This window comes from Lacerta agilis, chromosome 10 (genome assembly GCF_009819535.1).
Source record: "Lacerta agilis isolate rLacAgi1 chromosome 10, rLacAgi1.pri, whole genome shotgun sequence".
Taxonomy (NCBI): domain Eukaryota; kingdom Metazoa; phylum Chordata; class Lepidosauria; order Squamata; family Lacertidae; genus Lacerta; species Lacerta agilis.
Genome location: NC_046321.1, coordinates 19879149 through 19897016, shown reverse-complemented (window position 1 = coordinate 19897016; position 17868 = coordinate 19879149). Strand labels below are relative to the sequence as shown.

At 44.0% G+C, this 17868-nt stretch overlaps 1 protein-coding gene across 7 annotated transcripts in view; it reads left to right on the top strand.

Annotated features, from left to right (window-relative positions):
• The window catches only part of DGKI (diacylglycerol kinase iota), a 240820-nt gene that overhangs the window by 158540 nt on the left and 64412 nt on the right, over positions 1–17868 (top strand). For 4 of the 7 annotated variants that reach the window (XM_033162115.1, XM_033162114.1, XM_033162116.1 and 1 more), the window contains 2 exons: positions 4397–4459; positions 16507–16607. In XM_033162115.1, coding sequence (XP_033018006.1) covers positions 4397–4459; positions 16507–16607 — 164 coding nt within the window. The remainder of the gene's footprint in view (positions 1–4396; positions 4460–16506; positions 16608–17868) is intronic. The other 3 variants (XM_033162118.1, XM_033162117.1, XM_033162113.1) reach the window with 1 other exon arrangement.

Below are 17868 nucleotides of genomic sequence, written 5' to 3'. Positions count from 1 at the left end.
TCCTCCCCATAGCCGCTTGGGTGCATGGAGCAGTGTGTGCTTCCTTCAGCTAGGGGCAGAGCAAGCCACCAATGGCGGAAATTTGGCGCGCCACCCGCCCGCGACTCCCAAGCCTCCCCCAGCTGTCAACAAGAAGCTGGAATAATAATAATAATAATAATAATTTTATTTATACCCCGCCCTTCCCAGCCAGAGAACCGGGCTCAGGGCGGCTAACATCAATTAAAATCACAACAAAAAACATAAAAACGATCAATTTAAAATAACAGATTAAAATACAAATTTAAAATTCAATTAAAACTGCAGGTCTCAATTTCAAAATAACCCACCAATAAAAGATGAAGCATAAATATTAAACAGAAACCAACCCAAAGGCCAGGTGGAACAGCTCCGTCTTGCAGGCCCTGCGGAAAGATGCCAAATCCCGCAGGGCCCTGGTCTCCCGTGATAGGCTGTTCCACCAAGTCGGGGCCAATATTGAGAAGGCCCTGGCCCTAGTTGAGGCCAACCTAACGTCTTTGTTGCTCGGGACCTCCAAAAGATTATCACTTGAGGACCTTAAGGTCCTACATGGGACATACCAGGAGAGGCGGTCCCTTAAATACGAGGGTCCCAAACCGCATAGGGCTTTAAAGGTCAAAACCAGCACCTTAAATCTGATCCTGTACTCCACCGGGAGCCAGTGCAGCTGGTAAAGCACTGGATGAATGTGGTCCCGCGGCAAAGACCCGGTAAGGAGCCTCGCCGCGGCATTCTGCACCCGCTGGAGTTTCTGGGTCAGCTTTAGGGGCAGCCCCGCGTAGAGCGAGTTACAATAGTCAAGTCTGGAGGTGACCGTCGCATGGATCACTGTGGCCAGATCAGGGCGAGAGAGGTAGGGGGCCAACTGCTTAATACGGCGGAGATGGAAAAATGCCACCTTTGCTGTGATTGCAACCTGTGCCTCCATAGAAAGAGAGGCATCAAAGGTTACACCCAAACTCTTGACGGAAGGCGCTGGCACTAATTGGGCCCCCGCAAGAGATGGGAGTTGGCCTCCCAACCCCATGTCGTCCCGACCCAGCCAGAGGACCTCTGTCTTCGAAGGGTTTAACTTCAACCGGCTCCCACGCATCCATGCAGCCACAGCCTCCAAGCACCTGGCCAGTGTGTCTGGGACCGAGTCAGGGCGGCCGTCCATCAACAGAAAAAGCTGGGTGTCATCAGCATATTGATGACAGCCCAGCCCGAAACTCCGGACAATCTGGGCAAGAGGGCGCATAAAGATATTAAAAAGCATCGGGGAAAGGATTGTGCCCTGCGGAACTCCACACACCAAGGAGTGTCGCGGCGACAATTCCCTCCCTAGCACCACTCTCTGTCCCCGACCTGAGATAAAGGAGCGCAGCCATTGTCGGACTGTGCCCTGAATCCCCACGTCGGCAAGGCGGTGGTCTAAAAGATCGTGGTCGACCATATCGAAGGCTGCTGACAAATCTAAAAGAATCAGCAAGCCCGAACCGCCTCGATCCAGCTGTCTACGAAGATCATCTGTTAGCGCCACCAAAGCTGTCTCGGTCCCATAACCAGGGCGGAAGCCGGACTGAAACGGATCCAGAGCCAATGTTTCATCCAGAAATCCGCTAAGCTGTTCAGCAACCGCTCTCTCAATTACCTTACCCAGGTACGGAAGATTCGAAACTGGGCGGTAATTGGATAGATCTAAAGGATCTAAGGATGTTTTCTTTAAGAGCGGACGCACCACTGCCTCCTTCAATTCCTGTGGGAAAGTCCCCGTGCCAAGGGACAAATTTATGATCTCACCCAGAGGGGCCCGTACCTCGTCTGGACACGCTCTAATCAGCCAAGATGGGCACGGGTCAAGGGGGCAAGTGGTGGGCCTTCCAGGGGGGGAATGCCACCGGCAAAGTGGCGCAGCCCCCTTCCCCCGACTTGGGAGTCGTGGGTGGCCGGCACACCGAATGTCACCCCCCTCAGTGAGGGCACACAGGGCACCCCGCCCCCACCACCCCTTCCTCCGCCCCTGGCTACAACCACTACACCACACCAGTGAGAGCCAGTGTGGTGTAGTGCTTAAGAGTGGTAGACTCGTAATCTGGGGAACCAGGTTCGTGTCTCCACTCCTCCACATGCAGCTGCTGGGTGACCTTGGGCTAGTCACATTTCTCTGGAGTCTCTCAGCCCCACTCACCTCACAGAGTGTTTGTTGTGGGGAAGGAAGGGAAAGGAGAATGTTAGCCGCTTTGAGACTCCTTCGGGTAGTGATAAAGCGGGATATCAAATCCAAACTCTTCTTCTTCTTCTTCACACTGCCTTTCTAGTCTTCCAGCGGCTAAAGGTTTGGTAAACTAGGACCTCTCTGCTCTCTGCAATGGCACAGAGTCAGCATTTGTTGCCAAACACTATGTCTACAAGGATATAAATAAGAATGATGGGAAATTCTTTCAGAGGCAGAAGGTAAGGTGCAATTTGGGATAAAAGTTTAAGCGCCACCAGTGTGCAGTGTCAATATTGTTTGTCTCCAGATACGGGAGAAATAGGAGGTATAGATGTGAACAAAGAGATATCATGTTTGTTTATGGCTCTTATCTTTTGTCCATTTGTCTTCTGAGTCATGCTTGTTAAGTTCGGTGGCAAAGTTTTACTGAAGTTAATCTGGGAGAGAGTCAATTTTGCTTTAGAAGAATGAGCTGCGTTTCAGTCCGCCTCATGCATCATTAACAGAATTGCCAGCTAAACTCCAGTTCCAGAATCTCTAATAGACGGAGGGGAGCCGGGGGGGGGGAATACCCATCCAACTGAAGATAAATGAAAGAGAGGGAAATTGACTTGATAGTGACAACGCTGCAGTGCCGGCAGATTGGAGAACCTGGCCTGATATGTAATCTGAATGTCACTTTGAAGAGAAAAGTGCTGTATAATCAGCATCCAGTTTCCCATCATGCACTTTATGATCCAAAGACAAAGTTGAAATGGGTTTGTCTGTAACACAGTCAATGAGGGACATCAGCTTCCTCCGTGTGAGGATATCTATTTTTTTCCTGTTTGCATTTTTTTGGGGGGTGGTGGTGGTGGTGGAATATTCTGCATGATGAAATGCCATTTCAAAACTGAACTATTAAAAAAAACTGTTCACCAAATAACTCCAGAGAACTCAGGCCAGAGAACCAGGGGTTGAGAAAGGATCTCCCACTGGCTCTTCCAGACCTGCTTAGTTTCAGGGACTGTGATGCTGATGCCTTCAGACCATTCTGCGGACCCAATTGTGGACTCACATTCTTTTACTTGGGCTATTGATCTAACACAACCACCACCACAATTCACCCTGCTTTTTACATTACTATTTCATTACTATTAAGGCACAACAGTACACAATATTAAAAACAGTTTTAAAACACCCCAAATCACAGAAATAAGGTGAGTCCTAAAAATATGCACCTCAAAAGCCAAGGTGAAGAGGTGTAGTGTGAAGCTCCAAAGGCCATCATAATGTATTTTTCATATGGACATTTTTATGCACGTCAGTGGCTCCATTGGCAGCTCCCCCCTCCCATTCAGATGCCATCTGGGCCATGTGTTTTTGAGCCTGTGTCTTGTTTGACTCATCTTCATGGAAACAGTTCATGGTTGCCCCAAAGCATGGAGCTGATTGCCTCAGAAATTCAAAATGTATTGTAGGGATGAGGAGAAAGGGAAGGGAACAACCGAAGTGGGGTGAACAAGTGAGAGAGGTTGGGGGAGTTTGTGGCAATGATGTGCTTGTCTCTCTCCAAAGATGGTTGCATGCAACCTCTTAGGATGAAGAACTGTAACTCTTCTTTCTATAAAGGATGCTTCAAACTCCAAAGTCTTGTGGAGCTGCAAGGCTCAAACCCCAGGAACCTCATGAAGCCCAGCCAAGGTACCAAACCATTGGTTATGCTTTGCCTCCAATATTGGAGGCAGTCTACCTCTGAAAACCAGTTGCAAGTGGGGGAGAGCACTGTTGCCCCCAGGCTCTGCTTGTGGGCTTCCCATGGGCATCTGTTTGGCCACTGTGAGAATAGAAAGTTGGAATAGTTGATCCAGCAGGATTCACCTTACGGTCTTATATTCTCAACCCTGCCATTGACAGCTACCTGCCATGTTGCCTCAGAGTTCCACCATGCCACATAACCAGACGCCATTTTCCTCCACTGCGCTTGCTGATACCTCCCATTGGCTTTTCCCTTGATGGTTTTGCTGCCCTGCAGCTTAGCACACATCTCCATTTTGCCTCAACATGATGCCTTCCTTTTGTTTCTGTTTAAATGTTGTTGTATGTCTCTTTCTCTCTCTCTTTCTCTGGGCTATTTCCCTGTCTGTCCATGCCGTTGTGCTGATCCTCTCCCGGCTGCTCATTTCCTGCTGCCTATAGCATCCCTAAAGTGCCCTCTGCTGACCTGAGGAGAGTTTCAGCTCCCCCTGATTCCTTCGCCATGTGAGTACTCCTCTTTTCTCTCCCTTCTTTGAAATGCCCTCCGCTTCTCCTTGCTCCACCTCTTCCCACTCTGCATGGTTTGTTATGTGCTCATCCTTCCATCACCCTGAAGCACTTTCATCCAAACCTAGCATGTCCGATGAGGTAGTTCCTAGTGTGCAAAAGAGGAGTTTTAATTGGGTAGAGGTCATGTGGTGGTAAGGTTGCTGAAAATACTTGCCCTCTAAGCAGAGCTACAGCACTGCCTGACAATCCTGTCCTCTGCCCCCATCCCTGATATGCTCCAGACTTTGGACCTTCTGAGTTATTTTCTCTTTTAATCTCGAAACTCTACAAACAAAAACCCTTGTAAATGAAACTTAAAGGAGAAGGAAAGTGTTTATCAACATAAGTAGTAATCGAGGTGTCTTAAACTGGCTATGTTACTACGCACCCTTTGCATTTGTTTTGTTACACTTCATAATTTGCATTTTCAAAAGGCCGGGGACAGAGTTGAGGAGAAGTTTGGGGATTAAGGGTAGAGCCTGGCAGAATTGCATCTTGACTACCTTTCCATATCTCTACACACAATTTGGCTGGTGGGGTGGTTAAATTCTTGGTGGTTGTTCCCTGATTTTCTTTTCTTTTCTTGGCTTTTTCAACAAAGCTCTTGAGGAACAACCAGCCCTAGTTTCCTGACTTCTGGAGGGAGAGTTGTAAGCCAGGGTCATACTTACATGTAACTAGACATCACTCCCTCTCTAGGTCCTCAAGACATTCTTACAGTGAGGACAAAGAGCACTTTGTCACACAGTACATGATTAACCTATGGAATTCGCTCCCAAAATATGTAACTTTAGTCATCTAGGTGACACACAATACAAATGGAATAATGCAATGAAATATCGAATAATGTACAATAAGACCACCGCAAAACAAAATAATATTATTTTTTGATCTTATAACCCACTTTTCCTCCAAGGAGCTCACGGTGGAGTACACAGCTCCTTTCCTCCCCATTTTATCCTCACAACAACCCTGTGAAGCATGTTACACTGAGAGTGAGTCACCGGCCCCAGTGAACTTCATAGCTGAGTGATGATTTGAAGCCTGGTCTCCCAGATCCCCGTCCAGTGTTTCCCAAATGTGGGTCTCCAGCTGTTTTTGGACTACAGTTCCCATCATCCCTGACCACTGGTGCTGCAAGCTAAGGATGATGGGAGTTGTAGTCCAAAAAAAAGCTGGAGACCCACGTTTGGGAAACACTGTCCTAGTCCAACAGTCTAGCCACTGCTCCACACTGGCTATCAGAATGCTGCCACATAGCTGTTGACACAGTGATGGGAAGTAGGTGCATGAATACGATGCGCGCTCCCCCTGCAATGTGCTTACCAGCGCCATGTTGCTTCCTAGCTTTGCAACGATTTCAGATCCACTTGACCTCTCTGCTCAGCTTCTCTAACATTTTCAGCATCTCAGTTAATTTTTGTATGTCAGGTCAAGACTTGAAGAAAGTGGCAATTTTTGCAAAGGGACCTAAGCTAATTTGTTAGTCAAAGCTATTCTGTATCTCCAGATCTGAGAAGAATAGATTAATCAGGCAGCTGCACAATGACTGACAATTAGCATGTCTGATAAATTAAAGCACAAACCCAAGGGGAACTATAGAAATTGGATTTGGGATGCTGGTTGCTTTGAGATTCAAATGTTCTCCTTCAGCTTGGCAATGCGTGTTGTTTCTGAAATCCTGTTGGAATGATGTGGCTGAATTGGTTTTTGAGGAATACGAATGGCTGGCTGCAAATAACCTTCAAATATTTTGGTCCATTTATCTTATGGAAATGGTCTTGAATTTGGGATTGTGAAGTCTACAAATTGTTAGCCAGTGTTCTACATCATTAAATGGTGTGACCTTCTCTGAAATTGTATTGAAGATTTTGAGTTGGCATTCAAACCACATTCATTTTATATGGTCATTTGCCTACAGGGAGAAAGCTCAATCTGCTGGGTTTTTTTTTTTTGTAAATGTTTGGCTAACATCAAAATTATCTTATTCATCATTGCTGCCCACACAAACAGCACCTTGCTGCATTCATAAACATTTCTGCACTTTCTCAGAGTGTTAATTATTTCCTAATAAAGCAGTAATCAAAGACATATTTTCTTTTATTGACATTCTGGGCAGGAAATAGTAATGGGCTATTTCTGATCATATAAAATGTTGTGGGAGCTGGAGATTTTAATGCCATTTACATCTCAAAAGACAGACCCAAGAAAGGCTATTACCGCTAGTGTCTGAAGTAGCCAATACTAATTATTCATATGAATGCAAAAAAATACACTTGGCTGCCTTCTCTGCCTAGCTGAAATCACTATGATCTGCATCTGTATACCAGCCCATCTGAAATCTCATTTTTGTTATCTGTGGAACTCTCAAAATGTTAATTCATTCATACCTGATCCTATGGAGAATTCTGCAGTAAGGGAACCTATGGAGACCGGGAATAATTGCCAGACAAACACAACATATGTACACATTGGCTAATGCATTGAAGGTAAATTGATTGTACTTAGCAAGTTGAAACCGTAACAAGATGTTGCAGTGTGGAGGGTTCCAGGCAGGCAGGCAGCCCTTTTTGAATATGGTGATACCTCTGGTTACGAACTTAATTCGTTCTGGAGGTCCGTTCTTAACCTGAAACTGTTCTTAACTTGAGGTACCACTTTAGCTAATGGGGCCTCCCGCTGCCACCACGCTGCCGGCACGCAATTTCTCTTCTCATCCTGAGGTAAAGTTCTTAATCCAAGGTACTACATCCGGGTTAGCGGAGTCTGTAACCTGAAGTGTTTGTAACCTGAGGTGTTTGTAACCCGAGGTGCCAATGTATTTCTATTCCCCATTCCCCAGCCTTCAACATTTAGCCACCATTCCATAGTTACTGAACATATTCAGTCCATGATGGGCTGTTTTGGTGTCAAGACACACTAAAAAAAAGGACATATTTACACACTGCATAGTTAAACTATGGAATTCACTCCCCCAAGAGTCAATGATTGCCACCAACTGGGATTGCTTAAAATGAGGATTAGACAGATTAATAGAAGATATGGCTCTCAATAGCTACTAGGAAAACCTCGCTAAATTTAAACAAAAACATTTCCCCAAGCCTATTGATAACTCCCTCTTGGTCACGAGTGGTGCTATTTTTGTTAGGTACAAACCCTCACTCATAGTATACTGTTAGTATATAGGATATTAACAAAATATGCTAAAAACACTGAACATGAAGGAACCAGTCTCTCTTTTAGCTGTTTGGGGGTAAGTACCATGGGCCTCATTGCTACAAAATAAGTTAATTCAAGGGGCAGTTAAGCACATGAAAATGCATTTGTTTTTGTTGTATTTATATCCCACTTTTCCCTCCAAGGAACTCAAAATAGTGTATATGGTTCTCCACCTCATTTAATGCCCACAACAAGCTTGTGGGGAGGTAGGTTAGGTGAAGAGGCCCTAAGTCACCCAATGACCTTCATGGCCAAATGGGGATTTGAACCCTGGTCTCCCAGGTCCTAGTCGGACACACTAACCACTGCACCAAGTAAATCCTGCTCCAAGTAAATCTCCTGGAGACATATTGGAGGAAAAGAACTGTTGCTGACACACTATTAGTCTGTGGTATGTTGTCTCTGACTCTGTGGCATTAGGCACACCTGCATGGATTTGTCGGAAGGCATTGCATGCTCATCTGCTGTGACTTAGCGTGCCACCCAAACGAACATGTGCTCAGGTTTTTGCATTCCTTGCCAGTCACTCAGTGCCAACAGAGTTGATTTTGGGTTCAGTAAAAGCCTGTGGATGGTGCTGCTGATGGTTAATGCTATCTTCAATGCTATCTGTGATTAGTTTTTATATGCTGGAGCTTTGCGCTGAAATGTCACAGACCGTAGCTGTTGTATTTAATGGGATTTTGGGTATCCCTGTTAGGGTGGCAGTTTACTGGCTGCCAGAAAGGGGAGGATCGCCCCCAATAGATGACAGATATTTTCATAAAATTGGCTATTTTATATGAATAGAATGCAGATAACTGACTAAATGTGTAAATAATTGCTGTAATTTAAATAGAGGGATTCTGTGGGGAAACTTTGGCCTAGTATTTTGTATGTCTGCACTGTGTCTCTGGAGACAATGGAAGAGTGTGCCTTTGGGGGTCAAACCGTTGGCGAGTTACAGTGCCTGCTGTGGCTGGAGAGACTGATATGGGAGAGACATGTTTAGTTGCAGCTGGGGCAGATGAATGCATCCGGTTGTGCTGCTGCAGATGCACCAGGGCGTTTCTTCTCTGTGAACTCCTCCCGGTGGTCACTTCTCCTCTGGTCATTGCTGTGGATACACAACCTGACTGTCTGTTTGTAGGCACTGTGGTCGTCTTCACATGGTGGGGTTGGTGTTTCCAGCCTCCATGTCACACATTTGCAGACACCTTCGTGACACAGAGTAGGTCAGCCAACAGGCCTGGTGCCTGAAGCCAGCTCCTTGGGGATCCTGCCACCTTCCATTTTGTGAACATGACCAAGCCAGCATAGATATCGCTGAGACAAGAGTGCAAACATATTGGGAATGTGGGCTTGGGAGCGCACCTCTTTGTTTGAGACTCTGCCCTGCCACGTGAAGCCCAAAATCTTTTTGATGCAAAACACGAGGAAGATGTTGCAGAGTTGCTCCTGGCAGTTGTAAGTTTCCCACAACTCACTTCCATTGGAGAGTGTGCTCAACACACAAGCTTGGTAGACGTAAGGGTCTGGTGACTTCTGTTTCAGCGTATCTGAAGAAATGTGCATGCACACGAAAGCTCATACCAAGAACAAACTTAGTTGGTCTCTAAGGTGCTACTGGAAGGAATTTTTTTTATTTTTTATTTTGTTTTGGTATTGGTTGTTAGCATCACATTCTCCCATACCCTTTTGGAGACGTGAGCCATTGTCTTTAAGATGCCCCAAAACTCTTTTCTCTCTCCTCTGATGGCATCTATTTATGTTTTGAATGAGTAAAGCATTGTCAAAGAGAGCCTCATTTTTAATGTATCACTTCTAAGCTCTGACAACGAAATCTCGGTAGCAAGGTTAATTATTTTTCTTTTGTGGCCGCTGTTTTCCTTCTCCCTATTGTTCTAAAGGCAAGGGGATTTAATTAGTTTTGCATGTTTATTTCTTCTCCAGAAGATAGGTAATTCATTAATCTGTCACTGCAAACATGGCCCAGGGGAGCTGTGCATTTTCTGAAGTTTAATTTCGGGGGATTTTTGTTTTTAAATGGAGGCAGATTTCTCACTGAATCATACCAGCTAAGTTAGAATTTCAATGGGATGTGATGTAGACTGTTTTCTTTCCTTTTTTAAAAAATCTGTCAGAAATCTGTGACTGAATTCCTCCCTTGTCTGACTTTACGCAGACACTTGAAGGATAAGATATGGTTCACAAGACTCGTAAATAATTGGAAGGAGAATATGGGTGTGTTTTTAATTAAAAGTTTTCATCCGGCTGAATCAAACTGGTGCTGTGGCAGAAATGCTGTTTAGATGTCAGATGAGTGCTCTGGGTTCAACCGCTAGCCTGGATTCTCTCATTTTTTCTTTTTGCATGTCAGTGGAGGCAGAAATACACATTCCAAATGCTGCTACAGCAGCAGTATTTCCACAGGGTCTGGATAATTAACCAGGCAGTGCTAGAGTCACACAGCTTCAACACAAGTGTATGTCATATTGTCAGAGCAGTGTGTCTGGGTACATTTTCCCATGTGGGCATGAGAAGAAGCTGGCACCTGAAGGGAGATGGACTTGAGGGGTGTTGGCCTGCTATAGATTTCATATGCTTTAGCCCTAGACATTGGGAGAAGGGACTTCAGGTCCATTGTGGGCTTCCTCTTCATCCCACCAACTTCATCTCCTGGATCTATGGCTGTCCTGCCCTTTTGTGTTCTGCACTGATGCTAGATCCCACGAAGCAAGGCTGAGCAGGAGTTTCAGGACCATGGATAGCTCCAAATGAGCCCCAAGTGTTCTGATAAAGTTTGAGAGCAACCTGAGCCTTTTTCAGCCTCTGCCCCGAGACTACCTCTCCCATGCTCTACCCCATTGTGGGTAACTTCAGATTCTTAAAGGGTCAGTCCTCTGACTGGAACATGGGCATTCCTCTGTTCTATAGCCTCATACGTACATGGTGTACTTCCTGCACCAGTGGACTGGTGATGAGGCAATTGGTTCTTCAGGTTCAATGGAAGGCACCCATGAGGGTCCAGGTTCCAGCCTTACAGGCCCTGGAGATATGAGAGGTTGTTCTGTTGGCCCTTGGCTGTGAAGCTCAGTGATCTCATTTTCTCCAGCAGTAGGCTCAGAGCCTAGAACCTCATCTGGCTCCTTAGCTGAAAAGTCTGACTCTGAGTCTTGTTTGCAGGATGAGGACATTGGGACTCTGCGACCCTCCAAATGTTGTTGGATGACAACTTTCATTATCCCACACTGGCTGAGGCTGATAGGAATTGGTAATCCAGCAGCATCTCAAAGGCTACAAAGTCCTCATTGTTGTACTAGAATCATAGAATCATAGAGTTGGAAGAGACCACAAGGGGCATCCAGTCCAACCCCCTGCCAAGCAGGAAACACCATCAAAGCATTCCTGACAGATGGCTGTCAAGCCTCTGCTTAAAGACCTCCAAAGAAGGAGACTCCACCACACTCCTTGGCAGCAAATTCCACTGCCGAACAGCTCTTACTGTCAGGAAGTTCTTCCTAATGTTTAGGTGGAATCTTCTTTCTTTTACTAGGGAGTGGCAAATCTTCTTTGGCCAGATACCTTTAGATGTGGACTCTAGTTCAGTGGCAGAGATTCTGCTTAGCATGCAGGTCCCAGGTTTAATCTCCAGCACCAGCATGTCCCCTGCCCCAAACCATGGAGTGCATGAAACATGAGCAGGCCAATGGTCTTGCTTTGTATAAGGAGTGAGCATCCTACATTCCATTGTGGCTTCTAGTCCTCTTGTCCATGGGTGGAGAACTGTTTTCAGCCCAAAGTCCATATATCCTCTTATATATGGGCCTTATATATCCACATATATTTGGAAATCCCTAAGGGCCAGATACAGAGGCCTAGAGGGCCGCATTTAGCCTCCAGATGTGAGGTATCTGCTACTGCTCTATGCTTTTTTCTCTCCTTTGGGGCTTGTCTCAGAGTCTTTCATAGGATCCTAAACATGATGTCTGAAACAGAACTGTACCAGCTACTACTCTGTTTCAAGGCCCATTTCAATTATGGACTTAAATGGATTAGATTCTAATTCTCTGTGTGTATGCTTCCTCCAAATGAGCTCCACCGCAGATCTTGCCAGCAAGAATCTGTCAAAAGGGGCCACAAATCAGGGCCTTTTCTGTTGCAGCCCCAAAATTTTGGATTTCCCCTTTTCAGAGGATTTCTATGGCTCCATCCCGCCCCCTGCCCCCAGATAAGAACTTGGCTGTGTCTTTGATAGTTTATTTGCTACAATCTGTTTCATTAATTGTAAATTTTGATATTTTGTCAGTGCATTTTTTTTTTTTTGGTTCTTATTTGCAAATTGCCTTGGGAATTGTTAATATGCAAATTGGGATCACAGTGATTGAAACGGATACATAAATGAAAAATATCCATAGCATGGAAGAAAACGTGCTGGGGAAGAATTTTTTGAGTTCGCAGCTTTGCTTGTGTACAAACCCATTTGTGCAAGAGTTCATTTGGCTCATTGGTTACTGATGCTGATGGCCAGAATACATACTTCTAGGCTTCATGCTGGGCGGAAAGTTACTGTGAATTTATCATTCCACCACTTTGGAAACCCAACTCTGTGGCAGGGTTTTTGGCATACAAGTGAGAATTCCAACAGCGTTCAGTGTCATTAGCACTGCCTAATACAAATGACTATCATTTTTGCTGGCATGTTCCTTAGGAGGCAATGAAACAGAACCTCATATATGAATACATAGCTATTGCATTTCCCAGGGGCTTTCTAGTCTCAGAAATGCCCACATTGATTTGTAATTTATGACTGAGAAATTACTGCAAAGTCTACTGCATACATCTCATAAACCTAGTGTCTGGATTTGTTTGTCCAGTACTGGTGGGCACATAAAAAGTCATGAGAAGAACTGGTTGAGGCCAAAGACCCATCATCATCCAGTATCCTGCTCCCACAGGGGTCAACCAGATGCCCATGAGAAGCTCACAAGCAACACCTGAGTGTAACAAGACTCTTTCCCGCTCAGTTTGATTCCCAGCAACTTTCTAAAGGATGTGGATAAGGCTGAAAGGGATCACAGAAAATCTTCACTCAACTTGAGCGCTGTATAAAATAAATGGCAGCTCTGCAAGAAGTCGCCAATGATTTCAAAACAAAGATGTTAGAATTAGATCGGCCAATATAATCCCTGTCTTAAAAATGCTGGAAGCTGTAAAAAAAAAATTGGATTCTTCAGTATTATTGTGGACATCCTTTCCCTAAAGATACAGTTACAAAATTAAATGTAAGCTTTATATTTGATATTATATATGAGTTTCCTCAGGTCTTCTGAGGAACAACAACAGCTAGTTATCCAAATGGCATAGGCAGCATTCAAAACTTAAAAGAAAAAGGTACTTATCTCTGTATCTTGTTCTAACGCCAACATATCCAGATAGTGGTGACAAGGTGTTTGTCTGAAGGGGAAGAGAGAGACAATTTCTAGAGCACTGAGGAAGCTGCCTTTCCTTATTTTGTTCTGTGTCTATCTCAGTCTTTCAGTTTTTCACTGCAATGTTGCTGGAATACATTCCCTTTCCTCAGACATGGACTATTCAATTAAATACTTGTGTTGATTGAAGTCCGAAGACTTGGTTCATTTTGCTATCTGCTCTCTGGCATTTTTAAAATCACCTTTCCATATAAAAATGTGTTTTTATACGTTATCTCATATTGTACCATCTCATGAGAAACCACACAAAACCACGCAGTCACCACCCAAAGCAACAACCGCAGGTCAACACAAGTAAAATAAAAAAAATGTAGCCCATATAATTCTTTAAAAGTCTTGTCAATATTTAATTTACTTCCCCTCCCTGATTTTCCCACCTCCTGCGCCTTTGGAGGGCAACGGCACCATCCATCATATTGATCTTAATTTCTCAGTCAAGTTCTTTTTGAATGTTAAATAAATGTCTGAGTCAAGAAAGGGGCTGAATCACCTGGCTTACAGCCAGCTGTTATTCGCCTGCTGCTTTCTCCTCTATCCCCAGAGTTCTGAATCTCCAGATCTCCCTACAAAAACAAAAGAAGCAGCAGGTAGATCCTACCCTGTTAGATGAGATGTCCGAATGCCAGTTAAAGCAGACAGCTGTCCCCTGAAGCTGCTCTGGAAGTTATGGGTGCAGCTTTCTGTCTCATACAAATCATGACAGCTTGGCTTGCATAGAGAGAAGTTGTTTCTTTGACATCTGAGGGCACCTGGGCAGCATGGCAGCTGCTATTTAGCATTGGGGAATTATTGTCTGTCCAGAGCAATGTGAAAACCATAATTATTTCAGCTGGTATGGATCGCTATTCTTAGAATCCTTTAAAATTCCAGCATAACCTCTGAAGCTCAGAAATACGTTGTACTCCTCATTGCTTGCTGCAATGAACAACGAGAAAATTATATATTATATATGTATTTTTCAGTTCATGGTCTTAACCCGTAGTTACTTCCTGTCACTTCCAAGACCAGACAGTCTCTGCCTTTAGGTGCTGCTTTAATAGGGAGTTTGCGCTCAGGTTGTTTCTAGGTTTTTACAATTTGTCCAGAGGTGACAGACCTGTTTATAGCAATCATCCAAGGAACGAATTCAGCTTCCTCAGAGGTATTTGCTAATTGCCTTCTCCATAGGCTCCATAGGTCAGTGAAAATATATCGCCTTAGGTCCAAAAGGTCTGGTAGATTTTAAGCTAAGGAATAATGATGCAATAATTCATACGGTGTAAGTTTACTTTTTGAAAGGAAAGTGCTTTTTGTTGTTGTTGTTGAAGCTGGATGCATAAAATAACAAAGAGCCACATGTCACAACCTGCCCTGGGACCAATATTAATAAATGTTAAGCCCATTAAAAAAATATCCCATTGAAGAAGACATTTGAGGACTATAGGCATACTTTCTGTTCCCAACAGCTGACATCACCTCTGTGGAGAAGGCAAGGAAAATGGCCAGTGTGGAGCAGTGGTTAGAGTGTTGGACTATGACGTGGGAGACCAGGGTTCAAATCTCCATTCAGAAAAGAAGCTGACTGGCTGACCTTGAGCAAGTCACTGCCTCTCAATCTAGCCTACCTCACAGGGTTGTTGTGAGGATAAAATGTGGAGGGGAACACCATGTAACCTTGATTTCCTTGGAGAAAGGCAGTGTATAAATGAAACAAACTAACTACCGGTAACCAACTAACTAATAAATAAAAATGGTTATATACCATTCTTTGTTTGCTTTGCATCCAACTGGTTCTTTTGAGAAACATTCCTCTAGCTCATACGTGGTGGTGCCATGAGGGCAGAATGAACAGACCCCATCCCCAAAATGTAGCACACATTGAAGTGAGCAAAGCTTTACCATCACATTACCATCTAAAGACAGCCCTCCCCCTGTGATAAAACCATTTCCCAGAGCATAAACGTAGCTATTGCATTACAGCTAATTGAATCAGAGCAGTAGACCCATTGATACTAATGGATTTAAGTTACTGAGGGTTGGCATGGTCAGATATTTTATTATTTATTTATTTATTTGATTGCTCAAAAGCCACCTGGATCTGCTGCAGTGAGAAGGTAGACTCAATCAGGGAAGGTGTCTTGTGTAAGTTACCTCCAAAACCTGGAGTCAGCATTGATGAGACTTCTACTTACAATAAATTTCTTATTAAACTGTTTGCTAATCATTAATTGGAATGTATGTGCTGTTCGCTTCAAACAGTTATTGGCAGGGGTGAACCTTGAATGTCTTTTTATTCAATAGCAAATCTAGAATGTTTCCTAAAGTATCTGGAGTTCAGGATATGCCTGTCACTCTAGAGAAATTGGGTCAGGTGTGTTGTGCTAAGCTGCTAAGAGGAGCTGCTTGCAGGTATGAGCTAGCAACTTAAAAAAGTGAAGCTCATTTGTGCTGGGTTCATCATATTGAGGACTGCTAAAAGCACAGCAATTGCATGCATTCGTTTGTTTGTTCATTCATTTATAGGTACTGTTATGCCATTGTTAAATTATATTCTTAGGGCCGTATAAATTGATTAAAATACAAAATCAAGTTGAGAACAGTCACCAAAATCAAAATTGTAGCTAAAAGCTTGGGGAAATGGAAAGGTTGTCTCCTGGTTCAGAAAATACAATAACAACAAAAGGGGGTTGTTTTCATTTAAATGTTTTACTTATTTATTTCCCTCCTTAGTTTTAATGAATGTATAAGGTGTTTTTTTTTTTAATTTGTTGGTTGGTTGGTTGGTTTTATTTTTGTAAAGATGCCTTGAGCTGCCTGTGGTGAGGGAAGGTGTCTAATAAATTTAATTAATTAATTAAAAATCAGAAAAGCTTTTCCCAGCTTGAGAACTACTGTAGAGAAGGGCCTCTCAGGTAGCCTTCCCCTTCATCTTAGACAGCTGGGTCTCCCACAGAAGGTCCTCTGTAGGAAGTCCTAATCTACAGCTAGGCAGATTTCAAATTTATAATGGGGGGAGGGGAAACCCAGCAGGTGCACGCCAGATTTGTAACGGAAACTTTACTGACTTTCTCAAAAGGACTGTTTGACCCTTGTGACCTTCAAGGAATGCTGTTCCATTGAATCAAAGGCCGAACTGTTTTATTTGCAGAAAGCTCGTGTTTTGAGATTGGCAGCTAAATGCTCATGGGGATTCGTTTTTTTTTGTTTTTTTTTGCTTTTTGCTTCTGTTCTTCCTCACTCATTGCAGCTCATTCTAGGAAAATCAGATACTCTCTTCTGGAAACCAATGTTAGCTGTGACCCTGCCTAACATTTCTTTCGCCTTTCCTTGCAGTCCCCATGCCGTCTTAGAGCGCCTGAGGATCAGAGTGAACAGGATTAGTTTACAGGATTATGAGGGACTGCATTATGACAAGGAAAAGCTTCGGGAAGCTTGTAAGTATATCTATATATATATGGCTGATTAGTATAACAGCATTCATGTGTTCTCCTATGTATATAGGTAGCCTTTTGATATAGGGCTGACATGTTTTGGCTGGGCTTGGACAACAGCCATTTGCTGTCAGGTCCTGCCTTCTTTGCTTTGTGCTCCACAGAACCCGAGTGCATTCCTCATGCCTGGCAAGGTGGCTTTCATGAGGGGAAACATTGGGCAAGAAGATTTGTGTGCATTTATAGCATCTCCTGCCAACCAAACTTACAGCTTGGCACCATTTTGAAAGAGGCACTTGGGAATTCCCCTGTGTTTTGTTGTTGTTCAGTCGTTCAGTCGTGTCCGACTCTTCGTGACCCCATGGACCAGAGTACGCCAGGCACGCCTATCCTTCACTGCCTCTCGCAGTTTGGCCAAACTCATGTTAGTAGCTTCAAGAACACTGTCCAACCATCTCATCCTCTGTCGTCCCCTTCTCCTTGTGCCCTCCATCTTTCCCAACATCAGGGTCTTTTTTTTTTTAATAATTTTTATTATAGATTTTACAGATACAACCAAAAAAGGAAAACTCCACCATAAGTACAGTCTTGAATAAAGTTACATACAGTAATAATTTTGCTTGTATGCGTCTTATTTAACATCAGGGTCTTTTCTAGGGATTCTTCTCTTCTCATGAGGTGGCCAAAGTACTGGAGCCTCAACTTCAGGATCTGTCCTTCTAGTGAGTACTCAGGGCTGATTTCTTTGAGAATGGATAGGTTTGATCTTCTTGCAGTCCACGGGACTCTCAAGAGTCTCCTCCAGCACCATAATTCAAAAGCATCAATTCTACGGCGATCAGCCTTCTTTATGGTCCAGCTCTCACTTCCGTACATTACTACTGGGAAAACCATAGCTTTAACTATATGGACCTTTGTCGGCAAGGTGATGTCTTTATGTGTTTACCAGCATGTTTTCTTTAAAAATGCTGCTGCTGTAGTTGGAAGCTTCCTGTAAACAGAAACCAGCTGATCCCTCTATGACGTTTAGTCATTTGTTGCAAGAAACAATCTCCGAACCAGACGCGATAATTATAGGTGTAGCCCTGAAGACAGAGATCTGGTGTGGCAACGGACAGCTGTGGCGGATAAGGCAAAAGTAGCAACTCCTCTTTTCAGAGCAAGCAGGCCACATGTTTGGAAGAAACCCATACCATATGGATATTGCCATCATGCCCTGCTGGTGCACTTTCTTGAGACATCTGGCAAACCTGCACGGAATGGC